Source organism: Cricetulus griseus (genome assembly GCF_003668045.3).
Source record: "Cricetulus griseus strain 17A/GY chromosome 1 unlocalized genomic scaffold, alternate assembly CriGri-PICRH-1.0 chr1_0, whole genome shotgun sequence".
Classification (NCBI taxonomy): domain Eukaryota; kingdom Metazoa; phylum Chordata; class Mammalia; order Rodentia; family Cricetidae; genus Cricetulus; species Cricetulus griseus.
In genome coordinates this window covers 34,871,185-34,895,628 of record NW_023276806.1, presented here as the reverse complement: position 1 = coordinate 34,895,628, position 24,444 = coordinate 34,871,185, and the positions used below count along the sequence as shown (strand labels likewise).

The 24,444-nt window shown below is 39.4% G+C and overlaps 1 protein-coding gene across 1 annotated transcript in view; it reads right to left on the bottom strand.

The window, feature by feature from the left end:
- Positions 1-24,444, bottom strand: part of LOC100758983 (bifunctional heparan sulfate N-deacetylase/N-sulfotransferase 3) — a 138,959-nt gene that overhangs the window by 96,978 nt on the left and 17,537 nt on the right. Inside the window, exons 2-3 of the mRNA XM_027395659.2 lie at positions 7,798-7,885; positions 1,082-1,236 (exon numbers count right to left, since the gene is read on the bottom strand). Of these exons, the coding sequence (XP_027251460.1) occupies positions 1,082-1,236; positions 7,798-7,885 (243 nt within the window). The remainder of the gene's footprint in view (positions 1-1,081; positions 1,237-7,797; positions 7,886-24,444) is intronic.

The following is a 24,444-nucleotide window of genomic DNA, read 5'->3' as shown; positions in this document are numbered from 1 at the left end:
AATTTAACATGGTCATGGCCACTTATAGTTTCAGGAGGAAAAGCAACTCTCATGTCACAAAAGTCTGCAGATGTCAAAGTCCTGTCCTTATACAAGCTCTGAAAAGCCCCAGTCTTGCTTTCTTGTCAAATATCAGTGAGTAAGAATGCCCTTGAAACTGTTTGGAGAAGTAGGATTTTAATTCAAGACAAACATGAATCCCAGTGCTCCCTGGAAAGAGTTAGATTTTATGTATCTTTAAAACAAAAACACAATCTGCTAATTTTAATTGAGTTGTGAGTAAGTCTGAGTAAGGAACAATAGTATTGATAGCAAAAACTTTTTGGCTTCTGCAGCTGGCATAGAACACCATTCCATGTACATGGATTTTATTTTCCTTCATACAGTACTTATTAGAAGTTTTACTGTAAGTTTCTCAGTTCCAAAGTCATAGCACCTTCAGTTTAAGCCAGTGTACTTTTCTTCTGACGAGCAAATGTTCTATCCTATCGAGTTTGCAATATCTCTTCATCATTTTCCTGAATCTTCATTGACTTGACTTGTGTCTGATTTATCATGTCCCATTTGTTTTGTTACCCCAATCTCATTTCAATCCATTATGGTACCCTAGTTTTGTTTGAATTTCTGGGTATACTGAGTCCCAATTCCACCACAGCTTATTCTTTCCTACCTCCATGACAATTATTCACTGAACTGGGGGCTTGCATTCTTATAACATGACACGTGATCACAGAATATCTCATTCTGCTATGAACTTATTTCGTGTGTACATTTTGTTTCTCAGGGCAGTGTACCAGTTATGAATGCTGACCATAATGCCATGGAATTGAACTTTGTGTTTTATGAAGTCTCTCTTAAATTAAACCTGTTAAACCAGTAAACCCAGTGATGAGTGCACAGTAAAAACACAAGAGCCATACATGGGATATACATACTGCCATGATTCTAATGGTGACTGGGAAAAGCTGCACAAGGAAACCCATCACACCAAAACCTCGGGGCAGTTTCCAGTTCACACACCTTGCTACTCCCCTCACTACTGTCCATGAGTTCAGTGAATTAGTCAGTTTGAGTTACTTACTAAGGCAAATTTTTTGTTGAGAATCATCTGCTCCACTAAAGATGATTCATTATGGAAGAGGTGGGGCTGCATGTGACTCCACATGTGCGGAAACCACCAGAACTCATCCACAGACCCCAAAAGACAATCATCTCCTTCATCTTCCTCTTCAGTTCCTGTAGGGGCAGAAATGATTATTCAGTGAATTCCAAATGCATCTTCATCCCCATCTATCTATCTATCTATCTATCTATCTATCTATCTATCTATCTATCATCTACCTACCTATATCTACCATCTCTATTTATGCCTATCATTTATCTATCTATATCTATCATTTATCTATTATCTGTGTCGTCTGTCATTTATATAGTATCTATTATACATCTATAATCAATATTACTACTTATCTATCAATCATTTTATCATGTACTTTATTTAGAAGACACCATTATCTCACATGCACATAAGTCACTGAACCCAAAGGAAAATCTGTTAGGGAACAATCAGAGGCTGTGACAAATCATTTTAAAAAGATTTTTTTATATTTTAAATTGTGTGTTTATTTTCTTATATTTTAAATTGTGTGTGTGTTAAATTGTGTAGATAAGCGTGTGTGTGTGTGTGTGTGTGTGTGTGTGTGTGTGTGTGTGTGTGTGTGTGTGTGTGTGTTTCCGTGTGTGGGTATCTGTATGTATGTGTTGTGCCAGCAGAGGCCAGAAGAGCGTGCAAGAGCCTCTGGAGCTGTGTTACAGCCGGTTGTCAGCCATCTGATAAAGGTCAATGTTGTGGAATATTTCTTTGCACTGTGTGAAGATGTGTCACTGTGATGGGTTTAATAAAGAGCTTAATGGCCAATAGCTAGGCAGGAAGAGATTAGAAGGGACTTCTGGGGACAGAGAGGACTCTGGGAAGAAGAAAGGTGGAGACACCAGCAGACTTGGAGAAAGTCAGACATGCCGTACTAAAGAAAGGTGAAAACTATGTGGTAGGACTAGATTAACACAAGCAGATTAATTTAAGTTATAAGAGCTAGTTGGGGGCAGGCTTAGACCCTCATAATTAGTAAGTCTCTGTGTCATTATTTGGGAGCTGGTGATCGAAAGATAGTCCAAAAAGAAAGCTTGCTACAGGTTGTACCCAACAGACCTCTGGCTTTCTGAAAGAGCAGTACACACTCTTAACTGCTGAGCCATCTCTCCTGTCCCAAAACTTTTAAAAAATCAATTAAACATGAGATATATCAAAATATTTCAATGTCACCTTTAAAATTAATATTTAAATATCATGTTTAATAATAAATATAATCATTCAAAAAGACATTAGGCTCTTTAATCATCAGAGTCTTTGTACAGCTTTTAGTATAGAGAGGATGACTAAAGCAAAATAATGGATATTTTATAAATAGTAGGACTGCAGAAGAGGATGTAAATTATTTTGACAGGTTTGCACATTCCAATGAAAGAAAATAGCTTCTTGGTTTGTGCATGGTGTTGGCACACAGTGGTGTCTATGGAAGTTCCCTGTCTCACCTTTCATAGTGGAAACAGAGAGAAGTCTCTTGTAGATGTTCAGTTATCAATCATCACATCCCGAGCTTTACCTCCCCAGCCATGAGATGGTGACAGAGTTAGCTGGTGCTCCCTAGTCTGTGAGCTCTTTCCTAGGCTGCTGCTTCTTCTCCCCATTTCTTGTCACATGTAACTTCTGTCTTTCCCTGTGTTTGTCTGCCAGCACCCCTTCATTTTCTCGCTTGTTTTTCTCCAAGTTTGTTTAATGAGGAGAGAGCAACAGACCTCAGGGTTCTTTGGAGAGATATTCAGCATGTTTGTCATCCTCCTCTGAACATCACAGTAAAATTGCAATTACAACTTTTATACATTGGAAGCACGCTGGATTTAGAGAAATGATTTCTACCATCTGACAGATTTATCTTAATTCACAGGAAACATAATTTTATGTCTTTCATTTGTCTTAATAGCTCTATTTATCTGGCTTCCTTGAATCCTGCTTTGGGTGTATTTTAGATCCGAATCAATTATATTGAGTGGAAGTATCTATTTATTACTTTCAAGATTATGATAAAACAAATGAAATAAATGTAGTTGCCTGTGTTTGGATTACTCTGGCCTCCTCCGTAAGAGCCAGAGGACAGACATGAGAAGTCAAATCCCTTATGCTATTGCAAATGATGCTTGAGCTCAATAAAGTCATGGTCAAGAGAGCTCATTTTATTACATGTCTACTTAAAAACTTTACTCTGCATTGTGTCTGTCTTTGCTTTTATATTGTAAACTGCCACTGACTGAGATGTCAGAAAATGTGGATTCCAGAAACAGAGTCAGAATTTCCTAATTCAATAATACAGTGCCTTCCACTTTTCAGGAACTCCACAGTGCAGTCAAGGGTGGATAGATGTTCTTACTTCCCAGCATTTTCCTATGTTCCAGCCTCACTAACCTGCAGATATCAGAACCTTTTTTGCCACCTAACTTCCCTAGTGAATGATTGTCATTTAGAAAATAAGCGCTGTAGGAAAACTATAGTCTGGTTAACTGAGGGCAAAGACTGTCCTCTAGTTAACTGAGGGTGAAGATTGTCTGGGCACTTTACTACCTACATAACTTTGGGCTCTTAAAAATCAAGACAATTTTTAAATGAACAAATCAAAGACGAGAAAGCCTTAGGCTGAAGAGATGGCTCAGTGGTTAAGAGCACTGGCTGCTCTTCCAGAGAACCCAGGTTCTATCCCCAGCTCCCATATGGCAACTCACAACTATTTGTAGCTCCAGATCCAGGGCAGCTGACATTTTTTTATGGCCTCGATCAGCACTAGGTACACACGTGGTGCACAGACATACACATAGGTAGAATACCCATACATATGAAATGAAATTTTAAAAAGAAAGAAAGCTTTTTGCTGAAATGATTTTTTTTTTCATGAAAGCAGTGCCATTTTTCTTTTTCCCTTCAAGACTGAGTAAAAAGGACAGAGTTTTCAACACAGAAAGGAATCAATTATTTACAAAGGATTTAATTAAACCTTGTAATATCTAATTTGAAAGGCTGAGACTTAAATTTGATGTTTGTTCTCATGAAGAATCACTTCTCTGGTCTTAGACATCCTGGCTACAACTGCACAAGACTTTTCCTCTTCTCCACAGATAGTAAGGTCTCACCAACCTTGGCTCTATTTCCCTTCTATGTGTGCAGGTCTTCTGTTGGTTTAGAGAGAATGACCTGTGAGAAGTGCTTTTCTTAAAAAGAAAAAAACAAAAAAACAAAAAACAAAACACAACTCTTTGATAGCTTAGAGGAAGGAATTGGACAAATGGCATCATTTGTAGCATCCAGGGTTGACGGGAGAAGACTGAGTTGCCAGATGTCTGTGTATTTCCTGAGTTTGGTCTATCCTGGTTATAATTCTTTTTTTTCTTTTTTCTTTTTTATATATTTGAATTACAAACAAGATTGAATAACATGGCGATCCCAGTTCTCTTCTCCCTCCCTTCCTCCTCTACCACCCCCCCCAACTAAAATTCTACCTATCATATGTCCTTTCTTCTAATCTACATCTAACTCAAAATTTCTGCTATCCTGGTTATAATTCTATAGTTCTTTATTTCATTACCTTCCATTTGGTTTGAACATGGAACAAATGCCTCATAGGCTCCTGTGTTGAAGGCTTGGTCCTCAGTTGGGGATGCTATTTTGGGAGGTGGCAGAAACTTGAAGGGCCTAGTTAGAGGAGGTAGGTCATTGGAGATGGTCTGTAGGAGTGTACTTTCTCCCTCTTCCCTTTCTCATCTCTTTGTTTCTTGACTGTCATGAGATTAATGGGTGCTCTACCACACACAGCCACCATGGTGCTCTGCCCTACCACAGGCTCAGGCATGATGAGCAAAGCAGACCATGAGTGAAACTGTAGAAAACAAAACTCAAACCCTTTTTCTATTAAACCTTCCCACAGGCATGTACCGCAGTAATAGCCTGAGTAATACGAACTCTTTCAAAGATACTGTGCATTCAGTATGCTTTCTGATTCCTTCTCTGCGTCTTGATTTCCTGTTCTTCACAGATGTCAAAGCATCTAACTGCTTGACATTAGGGAGGTGACTATGGACATTCTGTTTGTTTAGGCTTTTTGTACTCTCTGTCATGAAAAAGGCTGCCTAACATTGCTAGAGACAGGACCTGAGCTTCTGCAAGCTGGAGATCCTTTTGTGGGGAGCATGCCATCTTTTTTGGTTTAAGAAATCTTCGAAGACCACAAAACTGTAAATCTGTGATCAATCTGGAGCTTACTTTTGTGATTTTTCCTCAGCTCTTAGTCAAGCTACCTTCTTTCCATGATAACGTTATCTAATCGGCATGGATTATTGGAAAGCCCACCCTCATCAGTGATGAGATTACCATGTTTCTGCAGACTGTTTCTTTCGACCTTTTTAGCTTATTGGATCCTCTTGTTTCCATCACACATCTCAATGGAAGTAACTCTGTAATTACTAATAGTGTTTGCTAGAGCAACTATTGCAGTTTGGTTCATCTTCCTTATAGCTGTTTTGGCTATTCTTGGCTGCTTGAATTTTCATATACATTTTAGAAGCATGATACAAATAACCACTAAGAAACTTGCTTGAATTGTGTCTGAGACTGTATTAATTATAGATCAATTTGGAGAGGACTGAAATCTTAAATATCTGGTCTTCCAATCCTTGGAAATGTTACAGTTTTTTAAAGTTACACCCAATACAACTGTATAATTCTAAAATCTGTTCCTGAAACTTTGTTGATGGAATAGTAAATGATACTTTATTTTATTTATCTATGACTTTCGTGATGGTGTGTAAAAACATAACTGATTTTGTATATTACAAGAGAATAAAAAAAGCTATTAGGAACGATAAAACTGACATTAAAATGAACTATTTTCATTTTTCACAAATGAGAGAGAGAGAGAAAAGGCAACTCAGACTGTGAGAGGAAAGAACTTATAATGCATGTAACCGAGAAATCATCTCACAGAATCGATCAAGAATCTACAAACCAGCAATGAAAAGAAAGCCTAAAAACAAGTGCTCCATGGACCCAAGACTGCTGTCTGGGAGGTCAGCACAGGACTGAATCAGACCCCTGACCATGAATGTCAATGAGGAGACCTCTGCACTCTAGGGGGCCCCTGGTAGTGGATTAGTATTTTTTCCTGGTGTAAGAAGGGACTTTGAGAGCCCATCCCACGTGAAGGGATGCTCTCTTGGCCTGGACACATGGGGGAGGACCTAGGCCTGGCCCAGGATGATGTGGTGGACTTTGAGGAGCCCTGTGGAGGGCCCTACCCTGCCTGGGGAGTGGAGGGTGGATGGAGTGGGGGACAGGTAGGGGTTTGGGGGGGAGGGGAGGGAGAAGGGATCAACATGTGAAGCAAGCTTGTTCCTAATTTGAACTAATAAAAAAAATAGAAAAACAAAAATAAATGCTCCTCAGGATCCAGTAATCACGTGCATAGGTTTGCTTTCTATTCATGAGAGAACCATGTATGAAAACCATCATCTGAATTCCTACATTCCCATAGCACAGCTAAAATTTAAGAGGGAAACTACATGAAATATGAGTCACGGTTCTCAGACAGCTAGAAATACACACTGGAAAAATCAGTTTGTAAAATAGGCTGGCCTTTTCTCTTCAAGTTTTCATATATGTGTCATGTGAGCAACTCCACTCTGGGCTGAGATCCAGAAGAAAAGGACTTATGCCCTCTGGGGGTGGGGGTGGGGGTGGGGTGCAGGGATGGATGCCTAACAGGGTGATCAAAGAAATGCCAAAGGCTAGAAATCACCATCTACATTGTAAGGGAATGAATAAAGTGTTGGTAAGCTCAAACAAAACACTACCAAGAAAAATGAGAGAACAATCATCTATGCACCTTAGCTGTGCTTAGCTGTGCTTATCTGTGTAACTAACACAATGAAGAACAACAGCAAAAGCTGGATGTGGTGAGTTCTACATTTATATAAGATCCAGGTGTAGCTAGCTAGGCACTGGAAGCCAGGGAGCCATTTAGAAGTGTTAGGGGAAAAAGAAAAACAAAAAAACAAAACAAAAAAAACAGGAGGCTAGAGACTACAAAAAGGGAGTAAGACTGGGGCGGGTATGGTAACACTTTCCTTGCTCTGTTTGAGAGTAACGACTGTACAGTTTGTGAAAATTCACAAAAGATCATGTTTGTTTTTTCTGGACTTTTCTGTATGTAAATTACAGTTCAATGAAAAGGAGGGGCATTAGAAAATACCATAAGCTTTAGAAGCCTTAACATTTACTCTTTCTATTTCTCTCTCTGCCTCCCTCCCTCCCTCCCTCCCTCCTTCCCTCCCTCCCTCCTTTTATCCTTCCCCTCTCTCTCCCCCCTCCTTCATTTCCTCCCTCCCTTCTTTGCCTCCTCCTTCTCTCCCTCCCTCCTTTCTCTCTCTCTGTCTGTCTTTCTTTTCTTTTTTTCTGAGACAGGGTTTCTCTGTGTAGCCCTGGCTATTATGGAACTCTCTCGAGATCCACCTGCCTCTGCCTGGGATTAAAGGCACATACTATCACTGCCTGGCTCACTAACTTGTTTTAAAGGTTAAAAGTAGTATGTTAGCTGGAGTTAAATGAAATGAACTAAAATAGGGAAAGACACCAAGGTGCAAGAAAGTGGGAACAGGAGGGAAGTGTGGTTTCCAACAGAGTGGTCAGAGGAACCTTACCTGTGTGATAAAACTTCCCTGAAAATCCAAGGTTGAATGTAAAATTTGTGATTTGTGCTCGCAAAAGATTCTGAGTGTCAAGCAGGGCCTGAAATACAGAATGAACAAAAGGCATTTCAGGGTGACAAGATACCAAAAGTCTTCACACATTCAGAGGCTAAAACCACTCTTTTCAAATTAGAGTGTGTGGTGTGGATAACACAGCACATACATGTACTAAGACTTTAGCCTATAAGAAATCAGAAGAAAAAACATTGGCTGGAGAAAGCAAGGTGAAAGGAAAAGGTTAGTCCATATGTATAAAGAATTATATATAATATATATATATATATATATATATATATATAATATATCATTTTACCCCTCAAGGACATAGATAACCAATTCCAAAAGGACATTCAATTTAAATGAAGCTTGGCAAGAACATATGCGAAGAAAACACACTGGCATTTCTCAGATATATCTTTGTTCTTCAAAACAGAAAATTCTTAACTTTTAAATCTGAGATTACCAAAAGATAATGATTGATATTCAAAAGAAGATATCAGGGTAAAGCAAATCTATAATTTGCTCATTAAAACAAGCAGATATCCATGGTGGTTCATCCTGACTAATGACTGGTTTGGATGGGATTAATTGTTGCTAATCCTGTGGGATTAATAAAGTGCACCCCTGGTTGTGTCTATGAGAGGATCTACAAGTGGTTTTAGCCGAGAGAGGTGGTCTCTTTAATATGAACAGCATCACTCAGTAGTTTGGGACTAAGTTGGAATAGATAAGAAAAAAAAAATAGAGAAAGCCAGCTAGTGTAGGTGGTCTCTCATTCTGTGCTTTTGTGTTTCCTGGCTGCCAAGATGTAAACTCTGCTCTGATGCATGCATGGTGATGAACTAAAGCCATGAGTCAAAATAAATAGCCCCTCTGCCTAAGCTAGGGCAAGCATTTTGTAAGTAGTGAGAGTACACACAACGAACTTCTCATAAGGCACACACTGGAAGCACAGTTTGGTTTTTTGTGTTACTTCTGCTATCTTGGAGTATTTGGTGGACTTTCATTGTTTCTTCTCCTTTGCTTCCTGATTCTTATTTAAATTCCAATGACTCTAATTACTCTGTCCACCCTCCCTCCCTTCCCCACTTTCCTGTGTGTGTGTGTGTGTGTGTGTGTGTGTGTGTTCCCTTATAACTTAGTGTCCACCCCAACCAAACATAAACAGCACTGTTGTTGTTCAAAAAGTTCTTTCCTAAAACTTTGCTTTGCATATGAGGAGACAGAGGCATAAAGATCCTAAATTAACAGCACAGACATACCTTAGGTTCTCACATTGACCTTCCATCCAGATCCCTTTTCCTTTGTTACATCCAGGCCCATAACTAACCTTGTGTTCTCAGTAGCAGAGCTGATGCTTGGAAGTGCCTGAACTGCCATGTTCAGAGTCTCCATCTTTTTCTTAAGTCACCACCAATGATTGCCTTCCTCATCAGAATGCAACTGAGTCTGTGCCTATGCGGAGGAAGAAACCCATTCTTCCCAAACTTACACTCATCTAATCCATCATTGATTACTGAAATGTAAGTATGTATAATTGTTTTGTTTATTAGAACCAACTTCTTGGTGTGCATGACTGAATCATATATTAGGTGGGCCAACATGACACTGATGGGAGGACTGCCAGCAGATCTACACACTGAGGCATGAGAGTATAAAGCTTAATTGATGCCAGTGTCTCTGAAGACAGGCAAGGTCTTGTTCCGTTAAGGGTGGGGAATAGGATGGGCACAGGAAGAAAAACTGGACGGGTGAGTGTGCCACAATGAGGAAGGGGATTTCTTATTTCTGCCAGGAGCTGAGAAGCTAGACTCTGTTGCAGGGAGGATGCTATACAGGTGTGGTGTCTGAGTCTTTTCCTTTTAGTCCCTGTGGAACTTACAGTGCAGTCTTTAAGAGGACAGGCCCAGCAGTCAGCTGGTCTTAATTAGAATTCTGGATCTCTCTGCTTTCCACTTTTGGGCATGTTATTAAACTTTCAAAGCCTGAGTCTCATCATTGTTAAAGCCAGGGTAATAACACTCACTTCAGGGCTCTACGTGAAGATTAAAAGAGACAATTCGTTTATGCTGTTGGGGCAGTGACTGGAACACAATGCGTGAACAGCACTGAGCATTGCTGCTCTGCCATCCCCACTGCAGCAAGCATCACTACAGCCAACACGGTTGTTACCATGGAATTCTAGAAGAAAATCTGTGGTACTTTCTTGAGCTTGGTCTTCACTTGTAAAATTAAGACAGTCTTCTACCTCAGAGTATAATGAGGGTGAATCATACTTGCAGGAGTGGTTAGTAAAGTTTGCTAAAACCCTTCAAAATATCCACCTGTATCTCTCATCCATCCATCATCTATAATGTTTACCTACCCTTTATCTCACATCTATTTTTCTGTATTCTATCTATGCCATCTATCATTTACCTATGTATCATCTATCTATCTATCTATCTATCTATCTATCTATCTATCATCTATCATTTATCTTCTTTCTATTCCCTCTTAATATATCATTTATCTATCACCTACCTATTAATCATATCTACTTATCTATCATCTCCATCCATCCATCCATCCATCCATCCATCCATCCATCCATCCGTCTGTCCATCCACCCACCATCCATCCATCCATCCATCCATCCATCCATCCATCCATCCATCTACCCACCTCCCCCTCCACCCATTCTTTCACTGCTTAGTTTGCTGTCTTTGTTTAAGTTGTTTCTTCTGCCCTACCTCTTCCTGTCCTTGTTTCTCTCCAGATGAACATTATAGCTAGCTAACTTTTCCTGTATGACTTAAGTCTTATCTCACTCCCTTCTCAATTTTACTACAATTTATCTTTTATTATTCATTCAGTGGCTAAACATCCAGAATCTACTATAAAATTATTCCTTGCACATTCTATGAACCCACCTTCATACTGGGAAGCCACCATTCTTTCCTTTTGGCCTTTTTGCTGAAATCAGCCCTCAGTGGCTCTGTTTTCTGACCATTCATTGATTTATTTTTTAAAATGTATAGTTGAGATCTCTGTTTGTTAGGAGAAAATAAACAAACCTCTGATTCCTGGGTCTTAGAAGCTAAATTAAGTTCTTGCAAAATAATATCTTTAACAACTAGCATGTAAGGATCCCAATGACTTAGCTACCCCTGAGTTTTGCCAGTTTGGATATTTCACACATTTAGAAGATATTTTAAAAACAAACATTCAAGCACTTAGAAGATATACTGAAACATATGGCCATACTGATTATGCCATATATGGTGAGACAGTACATCCTACTTGTCAAGCCAATTGGACTGAGAAGTGTTCAAAAAATTAGAAAAGTGTATCTGAGGATGACAGTAAGGACATTCTAGAGATGGCTGGATCCTGAGGGCTTTGACTCACTGACTGGACCAACTCTTAGTGGGTTCAAAACATGATGGCATTATTGGGGGGTGATCAAAGGGAGTGGATGGGGCCTGACTGGAGGAGGTAGGACACTAGGCCTTATTCTTGAGGATTGTATGGTATCCCGATCTCTATGTGTATCCCCTTTCTCCACTTGTAGGCTCTGTTCTGTTCCCCCACAGCCTCTGTGCTGTGAAGATGCTTTTGAAATCAGAAGCCCAAATCAATCTTTCTGCCTTTAAGTTCTCCAAGATATTTGGTCATAGGGATAAAAACTGAGTAGTCAACACATGGTAAAAGGGAATTTGCATCCAGATGGTATTTATGTACTTAGGATAAACAGCAATACGTCTCATACTTAAATTGATTTTACAAACCAGATTTTGGGAATGTGCATAAGAAAAATGTCTTATATTTATGCATTATTTCCATTGTTTTAAAATGTATTGAAGTGTTTTGTGTAAGAAGTTTAAGTGCCTGGGAATGTTTTGAGATGACATCCTTTTCACTAAACTTGTTATTACTGGAACAAAATGATTACCTGAAGCAGTGTGCTCATCACTATGAACAAATATTAGAAAATGATCCCTTATTTTTATTCTCTATTTGTCATATGTCTAAAATGATGTGACAGTAACAAAAACTAGCAGTAAATGAAATCATTGCTACAACACTAAAATGAAAAAAAATAAAAAACTACACGGGTTTTGGGCAAGCAAACCCTCTCTAGAGAGTTGAGTATGACGGAAAAGGCAAATAATCACACCTCTTCAAACACTAGTGCAGGAGCCTTGGAAGCATGGCACTTAGTTTCAAGTGTGTTCATTATTGAAAAGTGCTACTTTTATTGTTACGAATTCTAAAATACACCATGTATTTAACAGCATGGTACATTTTTACAATTCTAAATACCACTGATTATTTTTGGAACAAGACATTTTTAAGTCATCTCTTAAGTTAATATTGTTACCACTCTTTACTTTCTCAATAACTAAGTCAATCTGAACATTTGCAGACATAGGGAGAGACAGGCAAATTAGAGTCATAGAGATAGCCATTCTGCTACAAATGAAGAACTAGAGTATGTTAAAATTAGAATTAAAAGAATGGGATTACATTTTTCATTTAACAGCATTTTGTGGATGGGCTTTAACCTTCACCCCAGAATCAAACCTTCTAATCAAAGCATTATACTGGACCCATACTCTAATGGATTTGATCATTTCTGTTTACTGTACATTTGAGTTCCTTTCATTCTGGCAAATATAAATCTTGTTCTCTGTATAAGTCTGTATTTACATAGTAAGAAAACATCCTAAGAGCCAATAAACAAAGTTTTCAATAAACAAACAAACTTTGCAGAAAATTTGAAAATACTTAATAGGAACATAATGTCCAATAAAATTGTAAGACACTTGCAGTGAAACATAACTCACAAAAATATAAAAATCATTTTTAAAATTGAATCTATATACTGTTCTTTCTTAGCTTTTCAAGTTCTCATTATGCAAAGTCAAGAACATTTGCAAGATCTGGCTAAAGGCAAAAGCAGATCTAATTTAAAGAAATTGAGCTCTGAGGATTGAGTAAAATGGAAGCTTTTATGTGTCTTTGGATTTCACTCAATTTTCCTTAACAGAATGAATATACCAAAGAGGGAAAATGAGAGGCAAAAATTAAAATTAAACATAATTGCAAAACATTTTTGCATGAGTCATTTTAGTATTCAGTAAATGTGCGGCATTCTTCAGGAGAACATCTGCTAATTTTTCATTTCTTATTTAGACTACCTAGCTAATATTTGAATCATTTCATCATTTGTAAGTGAAAAGACTAGGTTGATAGGCTAATCAAAGATGAGGAAGATATTTTAGTTTGAGTGTTGTGCTGGTTAGTTTGTTGACTTGTCAAAACCTAGAATTACCTGGGAAGAGGGAAGCTAACTGAGGAGCTGTGGCCTGTGACCATATCTTCGGACATCTTCTGGGTTAATGAGTGATATGCACGGGGCCACCCTAGCCTGGTGGTCCTTGACGGTATAAGACAGCAAGCTCAGCACCCCAAGGGGTGCAAACAGCAAATAAGCAGTATTCCTCTGTGCTTTGGTTCCTGCCTTGAGTTCTCTTGATTGATATAGCAGTGCAAGTCAAATAAACCCTTTCTTGTCAAGTTTGTGTTGGTCAGTGTTTTATCACATCAACAGAAACCAATTTAGGACAAGTATGTTTTTGAGCAGGGGGGATAATACATATTATCAAAAACGTGAGTATCTATATTTGCTAAATTAAATAAAAGCAATTGAGTAGCCATTAGTAAAGACATATAGTGTATGTCTATGTTACACACATCTGAATTCAAGCATCAAAGCTACTCAGTGTAATAGTGTAACCCATTTCAGATGACATGGAAAAAGGATTCCTAAAACCCGAGCATATAGAAATGTTGCTGTGGCTCTAGGGTGGCCCTTTGCCAATTTTACCAAGCTTGAAAACTTCCCACAGTTTTGAAAACCGTGCCCACAGTTTCCTGCTGTATTCCCAATGTCTCTCCAGTAATGTGGGTGTCTATTAGCACTAAAGAGGAGGTTCACCAAACAGCTGTATGACAATAACCATCACAGGGCACCGTGTCTTTCTAAATGATGTTAGTGAATTCTTCACTCCCCACAGGAATATTCATGCTTTTTATGTTTGCTCTGTATTAGTAGAGGAAAACCATATCCATTTTGTGGAAGGCAACGGGAAAGAGTTACATAGTAACACTAAATTGTTACATCTTTTAACTTATCTAGATCATACATTATGCATAAACTTTAAATTATATGCCGAGGGTTATTTTCCTTCAGTTTTTGAACTGAAATGGGCAAAAGTGATTTGTAACTAGGAAACACAAAGTTATTAAATGTTATTATTCTTCACTGAGTGAGTTTTTATGCACATTTTATTTAGTGTTTGGCTGATACACGTCAATAGGCAAAATACTGATGTACTTTTAAAAGAAAAAATAAATATACAAAGCAGTTCACAAATCCTTATTATGCAGCATCTTTAGGGAACTATTAGCTACATCTTATCATTTAACTACTTAGAAAAGGATTTTATATGTCATAAAAATACTTTAATACATGTAAGTAATGTTATCTATTCTCCTGAAGAAGTGAGAATGCTAAGTACTTACAAACGCACATGGAAAAGGCCCTCGGCATCACTTCCACTTCCACTTTAAAAGCAAAGTGGGGCTAAGGCTTACCTATCCTCTTCACAAGACAGTGGCTGCATTTATTGCATCTCAGCATTATGTCAGCAGCCCACTGTGCAAGCGTTTTTTTCTTTAGTGGGATAGGAGTACTTTTTGATTGACTGATCATGAAATCCAAAGGCTTGGGAGCATTCGTATGTTCATCTATTTATTTTATTTTGAGTATCTTTTTTACTCTAACTTTGTTTTTATAAACTGGAATCTTGATAAAAATGTCAATATAACTCAAGTTGAAAACTAAAATTAGAAAACATTTTACTGTTTTTTTTTTTTTTTTTTTTTTTGATAAAGTATGCCCTGTGTCAGTGGTCAGAGCTTCTTGGCATTGATTTGAAAGAGATAAAGACAAAAGATATTTTGTCTTCGGGAGCTGTCAACTACATCTCACAAATCTACTATGTAGAAAAGAGTTATACTGTCACAATAATTTCAATAATTTAAAATATTTGCTTTTAAGTAGCAGTAGCTCACATGGAAAGTTTACCAGAGCATGGACTCCAGGGTTCTAGCTGACACACTGAGCAATACTCCTGAAGCAAGCCCCACGGTGATTTTCCTGTGTGTTTCATCACACCTCACTCTAAGGACAAGCACTGTGTTTCTTGATTTGAAATGTTGATTGTTTAAAGTAGCTCTAGTTCATTTATGGACCTGTTATTTTCTTCAGCATCCGAAAAGGTGCCGAAGACTATTAGCTTAGTAGTTCCCTGGCATACAGTAGGTAGGCAACAGCTCCACAAACAACTTAAGTAATAGACATTGTGTATTTTTAAATTGCAAGTTTTCTAAACAAGATAATTTTCGAGGGTTGGGTGAATTCAGTAGCAGTTCTAGGAACTGCACTGGCAATGAAGTGCTCTGTGTTTAGTTTTTTCATTTCACTTTGAATAGATGTGAGTTACCCAGGTAGTTGGTGTCTGAGAGGCTTTTTTTTCTTTTTGGAAGAGATTAACATCAGAACTGGTGACTGCCTTCCTTGTGTTCAGCAGGCTTTACTAGATCAGTTGAAGATTTGAACAGAACGAAGAGGGGACTCTGCCCACATGACTGTCTCATACTGGAACATTGGTCTTTCTTTTTCTTTCCCCCTGAGACTCAAACTGAGATGTGAATTCTCAGTTTTTCTCCCTCTATAACTTCTTTCCATGGCTAAAACTATAAAAGTTCACTTCAACCAGGCTGGGAGAAGCAACTCATCAGATTGCCTGGATTGGTTAAGCATATAACCTAAGCTAGGCAGCTCCAGCCTTGGGAAAGCAGGTTTGAGGGAGAAGGTACTCACGAGGTCCAAAGGTGGCTAGACAGACATCATTTCATAAGGGAAAATGGTCCAGCCTTTGAGGACAATGGCTTAGTGTTTCCTTACAAAGCTACATAGAATCACTTTGCAATTCAGTAGCCCCACTTCTAGGTGGATACTCCAAAAACTGAACAGTTTTTAGATAAATGTTTGTATACTAGTTCATCGTCGCAAGAGTCATAATCACCAAACCATGAAAATGACCCCAAATGCCCACTGGTGGACGGACGAATGGACAAGCAAATTGTGGTACACATATGCAATGTGATAGTACCCACCCATGAAAGCAATGCACCATTATATGCCACAGCACAGATAAACCTCACAAGCAAGCTAAGTGAACACACAGGCAGGGACCTCTCATGCTGTCTGAGTCTATCCAGGAATTCACAGAGAGGTAAGGCAGGCTGCTTCCCAGGGTCTGGAAATGAGGTGAGCTGAGACACGGATGTGGAGTCCACATGATGCAAGGACAGTGTCTGGGCCAGGCAGAGGTAGTGGCAGCGCCTGGGAATAGAGATGCTAACAGCCACTATTGTAATTTTAACTAATGGTTAATTAGATGACAGTGAACTTCACCTCTATGACCAGAAGAGTAAGAGTTTACTACCCTGAACACTGATATCTGTGTGGGTTTATCTGACTTACTAAATGGTGTTTATGGGCCCTGTCCTACAATGGTATGTATGCCCCAGTAGATGTCTTCATGCTGGTATCAAGAAAGTTCTTCACAGGGTGAGTTCAAAGAGCCAGGCTGTTTGGAAGCGCTGACAACTGCTTTCCAGAACTTGTTTCTGGCTTCAGTTTTATCCCCGTCCCTGTTCTCCTGTTCACCCAGCTCTGGTCATGCTGGTCTCCATGAGAATCCTGGCCATTTCTCACCTGTCAAGGCCTTCAGTGGTTTCACTGCTTCTTAAAGACAAGCTCTTCCCACATACAAAGGTTACTCAGTTTTCCAGGCCTCTGATTATATAATATTTGTGTGGCTTTCCTTTGTCTTCTATATTATTATAGAAAGAAAACACCCTGAGCTTTATTAAGGTATAATTGACAAATAAAAACTATATATATTTACACTGTGAAGTGTCATATTTTGAAACATATGTGCATTGCAAAGTAAATCAAGCAGGTGGGTAAATCATTACAATGGATAAGAGCCCTTGCTGAGGGACAGTGAGACTCAGAAACCTGTAAGCTGTGAATGGCTCACACAAGACCCAGGATAAGACTTTTGAAGAACTCCTTTACAGAGCTTCACACCAGACTGCAGAACTTGTTTTAGGTGAATTAAAATGCCTTATAATTTTCTATGATACAAACTGAGGAAAAAAAAAAAAAGACATACATGTCCACTTTTCCTAACAGCTTCATTCCTCTAGAACCTACAAAGCCTATGAGATCAGAAAGCTACTAGGAAGGAATGGTGTCAGTGAGCAGGATGACCCCATGCCCCAAGGTTCCCAGACAAAGAGGGAAACCTGCCGCCACAGCCTGCCCTGTGGGGCCACTGAGAGGCAATGGAGCAGCTTCCATAGGCGCTTCTGGAGTTTAGACTCGGCACTCCTAAGATGATAAAGACAGATCCAGATAAAGAAAAACATCTAAAGGTTTACACTGCATTTAAAAATATATGTAGGCTTGTGAGAGAAAAAGTAACTGGAGGAAATAGAGTAGCCGGTTGTGGTGGCGCACGCTGATAGGATTTGCTGAAGGAAGCAGAGGCAGACAGATTTCCACAGAGAAACCCTGTCTCCGGAAAAAAGAAACAAAATAAAGTAAAAATAATGTAATAAAAAAGCCACATAAAGATGGAAAATACACAGAGAATCTGGATACTATATGCCATATTATTGTCTTTAAATAGTTTGATTGCCAAGGAAAGAATTACTGCTGCTAAAATACATTTGATTGTAAATGCTGCTAAATTAATCCAACTTATACATTTTAAAAATGCTTTGACTTCAAAATTTAAATCTAAGGACAGGCTACTTTGAAAAAAAGTTTTTTTTGTGTGTGTTTCCACAGAAAATGAAAAGCTGTGGATTCCCTCCAGACTAATATGGTTTGATCAAGCAAGACACACTGAAGCTGAGACGATACAGCCTTACAGCTACAAAAACAAGGACTTGGTCAGATTTCTGTTTTATCATGATTCCAATGGTATGAACATCGCTCCCAATCAGCAGGAAGCAGTTTAGAAAGAACAATGCCCACATTCCCAAATATTGTTTATAAATGTTTGTTTTCATTTAAATGGGGTTGGTTATAAATGATAATGAGCATAGTCTTTTTTTTAAAGAAAAAAAGGGGAATAGGATATAGGAATGAATACTTTGCATTGGTATAGATTTTCATTTATTGATACAACTTTAAGGTCAATTTTGTGATATGTATATGTCTCCTCTTGTTTAGGTATTGTGTTTATACAGATCTTTTACCTATAATAGTCAGAACTTATAATTAGGTTAGTTAGATTTTCTAGATATACAGAGATGTATTTGAGATGGTTAGGTATTCTTCAAACCTTTCAAAGACCTACAGAAATATGGCATTTAAATGGTTTAGGGTTTTTCTTGGCAATGAGACACAACTGCTCCTGGCACACCAATTACGTCAGAAAGGAGGACGGGCAGCGAAGAAACTCGTTATGGAGTTTTCTTTCAACATGGCAAGACTAGCCATTTGGGTAAGAAATTGCTCTTGCCTGGACTGTTTGTTGCTGTATAAACTGGACATGCAGGACTCACAAGAAAGTGACTGCTGAACTTACAAAACAAGACAGTACTGAAGGGTTCCTGTTGAAATGGAGAAGTATGCCAGACTTCTGTGGCCTATGGGCTGAAGGTGGATGCTCCAACGTTACAGAGGAACTGTGGGTGACTGTCCAGGCAGCAGATGTCTCTGTCAATTCTAGAGTTTATATATTTTCCTTCTGTGGTCTTTGATAGAGTTGAAGAGAGATAGTTATGGTTATAGTTTTCTTCAGTTATTATAAAGGATAAGTTATCCTTCTTTTATTTATATAGAAAAGAGATGGTGGGGAATGTACTTCTGTGTATGTTTATCTTGTTGATTATTAAATAAAGTACTTGTTTGGCCAATGAGACAGCTAGTTAGACAGGACTAGGAGTCAAAGAGGATTCTGGGAAATTTAGTAGAGGAGTGGTGATGCCAGCAGAAAGTGACATAGCAAGGAGACTCATATTTAACCAAGGAGAAATAAGAAGTGTTCCCTTTTTCCCCTTCCTCCTCCAGCGGCAGGATGTGAACCACCGGCAAGAGAGGGCGCCAGCGAAAGGCATCCTCTATAAAGAGAAGTCTTATAACATATATAGATTTACGATAATTAAGACTGAGCTAGCAGATGAGAAGTCCTAGTCATTGGCCAAGCAGCATTTGAACCTAATACAAGTCTCACTGTGTAATAATTTGGGCCCTAACTCGGGCGGGCGGCAGTCGTAAAGCGCACTCGTGGTGGTGGGGCTTGGAGGCTCTGGCAGAAAGATTTATCATAACAGGAAGGAAAATAGAAAAGTGGAATTTTGTTCTGACCTGAATGTGTTACCGAAGTTCATGTATTGAAATCTAGTCACCCATGTATAATATCCAAAGGGGTTTTAGAATGATGGGGTCATGAAAATGGGGATCAGCTGGATGAACTGGGGTCCCTACACAGAACCAGATACGGTGCCTGTCTTTTCTGTCCCTTCCACTAGAAGGGTGTGGCATTAGCTTATGCTTCCTGGTGGTGTGGCAACACAAATCCATCTGGAAAGAAAGGCCAGGGCCTCTGTGCACACGGAAGCTGCCACTGCCACCTTCCAGCCTCCAGACTGACAGAGTCTATCGTGCAGAAGCTGCCAGTGTGGGATGTTTCATTACAGCACCCTAACACATTAAAGCAGCTTTAATTTTTAAGAAAGGTAATTGTCACTTTGAATCACTTCCCTTCTTACACTATTCTGGTAAGATTCGTGATCTAGTTTCTGAGGACAGAACAAATTAAATTCTGTAAACTGATTGCAAAGAAAGATACTAAAGACATTAATGAAAGAATCAGGCAGGGGAAGAGTAAATCAGCAGGAAAAAAAATCACACATTTATGCAAATTAGTGTGTGGGGAGAAGAGAATACATCCTTCTCACGGCCTCTGTTCACTGTGCTTCAGTGAGAGTTAGTGTCGTACCATAGCATTCTAAGTCACATTGCTAATTCAAGTCACATTCAGTGAATGTCTACTATGTGTCATATCTTTTGTTAGTTGCTGGGATAATCAAATTAAATCTGTCATTCACTGACAGGATGTTTTGAGGAGAAAAAGAGATTTTTTTAAAAAAAGATCTTTTTGTGCTTAAACTGAACAAATGTACAAAGTTAGCATGATAATTTAAAACAAAAATTTGGAAAAATTGTTCTCATTGTCAAATGGCACCCTTGAATGAATTACCGATGTCAAGGTAATTTAGATGTCAATCCTTCCCAGCTTCAGCAGCAGGCCTTCTTATCACTAGGGAGTCAGGACAAGGGCACTCTGGTGTCTAGGCCCTGGCTTTTCCTGTTTATTCTCTGTCACTGAAACTCTCCTTATATTGTCACATCTGAATCCTTTATGTCTTCCTTTACACAGTGCATTACCAAGTAGCTTTGCTCTGAAATGAAGAAAATAGTCTGAAACCTTTGCCCAGGTACTCCTATAGCCCTGAGGACCAGGCATCCTTGTGTCCTCTGCCTCACATTGGTTTCTCCACCAGACTGGCTAGGCCCCAAGATGTTGTTATGCATACCTATTGTTCCTTGCTCTCTGCTTCCACTGAGCATAAGAGGCTCCAGAATAGGGAGTCTGACTGTTTCCTCATTTGCATTTTATTCTGAGTAATGGCGTTGAAGCCCAGAAACACTTGCTGAGTAATCCAGGCATGCTTGAGATTTGCTGTCTGAGCATTTTAGGCCTGACCCTGAAGTACACTTCTGGGTTAAAATCAATGAGGCTCCAAAACAGTTTAGGGGTTAGAATCCAAACAAACAAAAATCCAAGAGGCTATTCAGAAAGACAATGAGCATGGCCCCTGGAAGGAAGTTTCCTGGCCCAATTCCAGTTCCCAGGACACCGAGTAACTTTTCACTTTGGTCAAGTATCTTTCCGGGGTCTGCTTTCTTGTTGTAGAAAATAGAAGAAAATTAAAACAAGGAAAGTGTGACTAGTTCATTGATTTATGGGTTTGCAATATTGAGACACTGCAGTGATGAAGCAACAGAGAAGTACACCAATTACAGAACAGACAGCAATGGACATAGCTCTCTGAGCACTGACAACAGCTGGACCTGGTGGACCTGCAGCAGGCACTGTCCTGAGGGTGGAGGGCAGCTGCTACTCTTGGAAGGGAAAGACTTAGGAGTTTTTTTTTTTTTTCATAAAGATGGCCTTCATTTCCTCATTGGGATAGAACAGTACCCAATCCATAGAACCTAACTAGACAGTTCTTTGCTGTCTAAGAAAATATCAGATTAGTGACAATCACACAGGAGCATGCCAGAGCTGAAGACCTTATCAATGGCTGAACTCAGTGTTTTTCATGTTGTCAGAGCTACGGGTAGGAAGCAGAGACTCTGGAAATGGTGTGAGTCCACACCTCCTAACCCTTCCCAAACAGTTCCACCAGCTGGGGATCACATATTTAAATGGCTTATGGGGGCCATTCTCATCCAAACCACCATAATGACTATCACCTCAACTTCTACCTTGTTTTCAAAGCTCATGCATTTTTTTTTTTCTATTCAGGATCAATAGTGTGCTCTCTCACTGGAAGCCCACCTTACATTTTGTGTGAGTAGGGTGCCAGTTTATGTGGGTGCACCTGCATGTAGACAGAAGTCAACCTTGGCCACTTCTCAGGAGCTATCCACCTTTAAAATGGTTTGCTTTTGTTTATTACTATTGGTGTGTGTGTGTGTGTGTGTGTGTGTGTGTGTGTGTGTGTGAGAGAGAGAGAGAGAGAGAGAGAGAGAGAGAGAGAGAGAGAGAGAGAGAGAGAGAAAGAGAGAGAGAGAGAACATGCACACACACTCATGCATGCACATGTTGTGTATGATATGTTTGTATGAGTGTAGGCAGCTATGTACAAGAAAACATGGAGATCAGAAAACTTTGGGAGTTAGTTGTTTTCCTGTGGATTCCAGAGCTTGCCTAACATGAACTTTTACCTGCTGACCCAATTCACTGGCCCTAACTCTTTTTTGTTGAAACAAAGTCTCTCACTGGGATCTGGGGCTCACTGATGAGCTCAGGGACTAGCCTCCTCTGCCTCTCCAGGTTCCAAACATCACCATCCTGCCTGGCTTGTGTGTGTTCTTGCTTGAACTCAGGTCTCCAAGCCTGCCCAGCACTTTACTGACCAGGCTACCTCAACAACTCAGCTTTTTGAATCCCTAATATACCACTTTCTGTAGAATATTTTATCTCATGCGACTTCGAAGAAAAAAGTTAATATATCAGAATGTAAATGCATACTAGACATGTAACTGATATGGAAGCTTCATCCAAGCATAGTGAAGTGTACAGGATCAACCTAAACATTAATTTCCGAAATCACTGAGAACAATATCGGAGAATACATCCATTTTGTGACTTCTGGCTAGTGTTTCTTGTAGGAAGTCTCAGGTTTGATTTATATTTCTGAGTTGTAATTGGCAAGGTGACTCTAAAACTGGGAAAGATGCCACTGTTTTGTTCTATTTAGGCCACCAAATAGACTTTTGCTCTCAGTGACCCAGCACAGATAGACATTAATGACATTTTGACTTCTCCTTCCTCAGGTCCTTAACAACAAAATTATTATTTTTTTATAAAGATAACTTCAAGTTAAGACTGAAATTAAAATGTAGTCAATGATATAGCAGTCCGTGTCTCATAAGTTTTAGATAATTATCTAAGAAACCATGAAAAGGTGTGTATTGCATTACTCAGGAAGAGGAACATGGAACATCAAAATGATTCACTTTCAAAAGCTACTTTTTTCCATTCACTTTACCGTGGTCAATGTTGAATGCAGAATGATTCAGAGAAAGATAGTGTTGGCTAAGAAACTTTCAAAAGCCTTTAGAACGTTCCTTTTACAATATTTCCCAAATTGCCAATTTTAAGTAGGAGTAGGCCATGCTTTGAATGTGTTTGAATAAGCAAATGTTTGCCTGCTGGAATCTTGGTCAGGCAAGGGTACTTTGGAACCTTTAGGAGGGCTTGGTGGCGTCCTTCGGGTAAGTGGAGAAAACTCGAAGGGTATTATGGGACCCACACTTTGTGGCTTCCTGTTTGGTGATGTGGTCTTGTAATTCACATGTATCTCTGCAGATGATGCAGCCAAGGTGGAGCGAGGTGGGTTGGGGTGGCTTGGGGTGGGAGTGGCCCTTGACAGAGATGATGCCACCATGAAGTGATTTGTTTCAGGGCTTGAATTCTCATTCAGAACCACCCAGGATCCTACTGCTTATTTTCCAGGACACTGTTCTCTTATGGAGCCTGACTTCAATTAGCCCAGGCACCACTTGTACTGCAGCTTGCATATAATATAAGAGAGAAGGGTCATGGTAGACACCCCCAAGATTTCAAAGGACAGGCTGGGAGGCCAGCAGAAATGGACCTCTACCTGGAGCTCTGGTAGAGTTATGCTCAGTGAGGCAGAGCGGAGAGGCCTCAGCGGAGACTTAGGTGTTTGTCTCCCAAAGGTTCTTGTTGGCACCTTGGTTCCCAGCATGATAGCACTGAGAAGTGTGAGACCTTCACAAGGTGAAGTTCAGGGAAACATCCACAGGTCAACTGTGGTCATGTCCTTTAGAGACAATGCACTGTCTCAGTCTCTTGCTTTTTGTCTGCGATGGGACCACTTCCTCCTATTGCATGTTTACCAGTTATGGCAACCAACAAAGCCCTCACAAGAATAGGACCAATGCCAACATATGCTCTTAAATCACAAGAATTATGAATTAGAATCTTTCTTTCTTTACAAAGTTAGCCTGTCACAGGCATTTTCTGATAATAGAAATGGATGGCTACTATATAGTTAAGCTTGCCATTTCCTTAATCTGTGAACATGAGCTGTCTTGCAATAAACCTATATGGTCAATAGTCTTCTATTTGTCTTTAGGTGGATGTAATAACTGTATCAATAATAAAGACACTGTCAGGGCACTCCCAGCAGCCTTGCATAAAGGTACTACTTAATTCCTGAACTTCTCAACTACAACAAAGCATTGCTTACCTTCTTTAGTTTACCCATTGACAATACACAGTGCTATGAAGTAGATTTTAGAAAGATCCTCCATGAAAATGGATGGACTTCAGGATATTCTTATGGCCAGTTTTCTATCAATTTGAAACAAGTGTTTTTTTCTGTTCTCTTTTTTTAGCCTCCCCCATTTTATACATTAAATTAATGTAATTAGTCACTCCCCCTCACTTTCTTCCCTCTAGTCCACCTAGTCACCCTCCCTCAATCTCTCCCAACCCCCCACTCCTAAGCTGATAGCTTATTTTTTCCTTGGTTTTATTGCTGATTGACATGGGAAGATCCAGCTCAGCATGGGTAGGTGCTATAAAAAAGCAGGCTGAGCAAGCCATGAGGAGCAAGTCAGTAAGTAACACTCCTCCATGG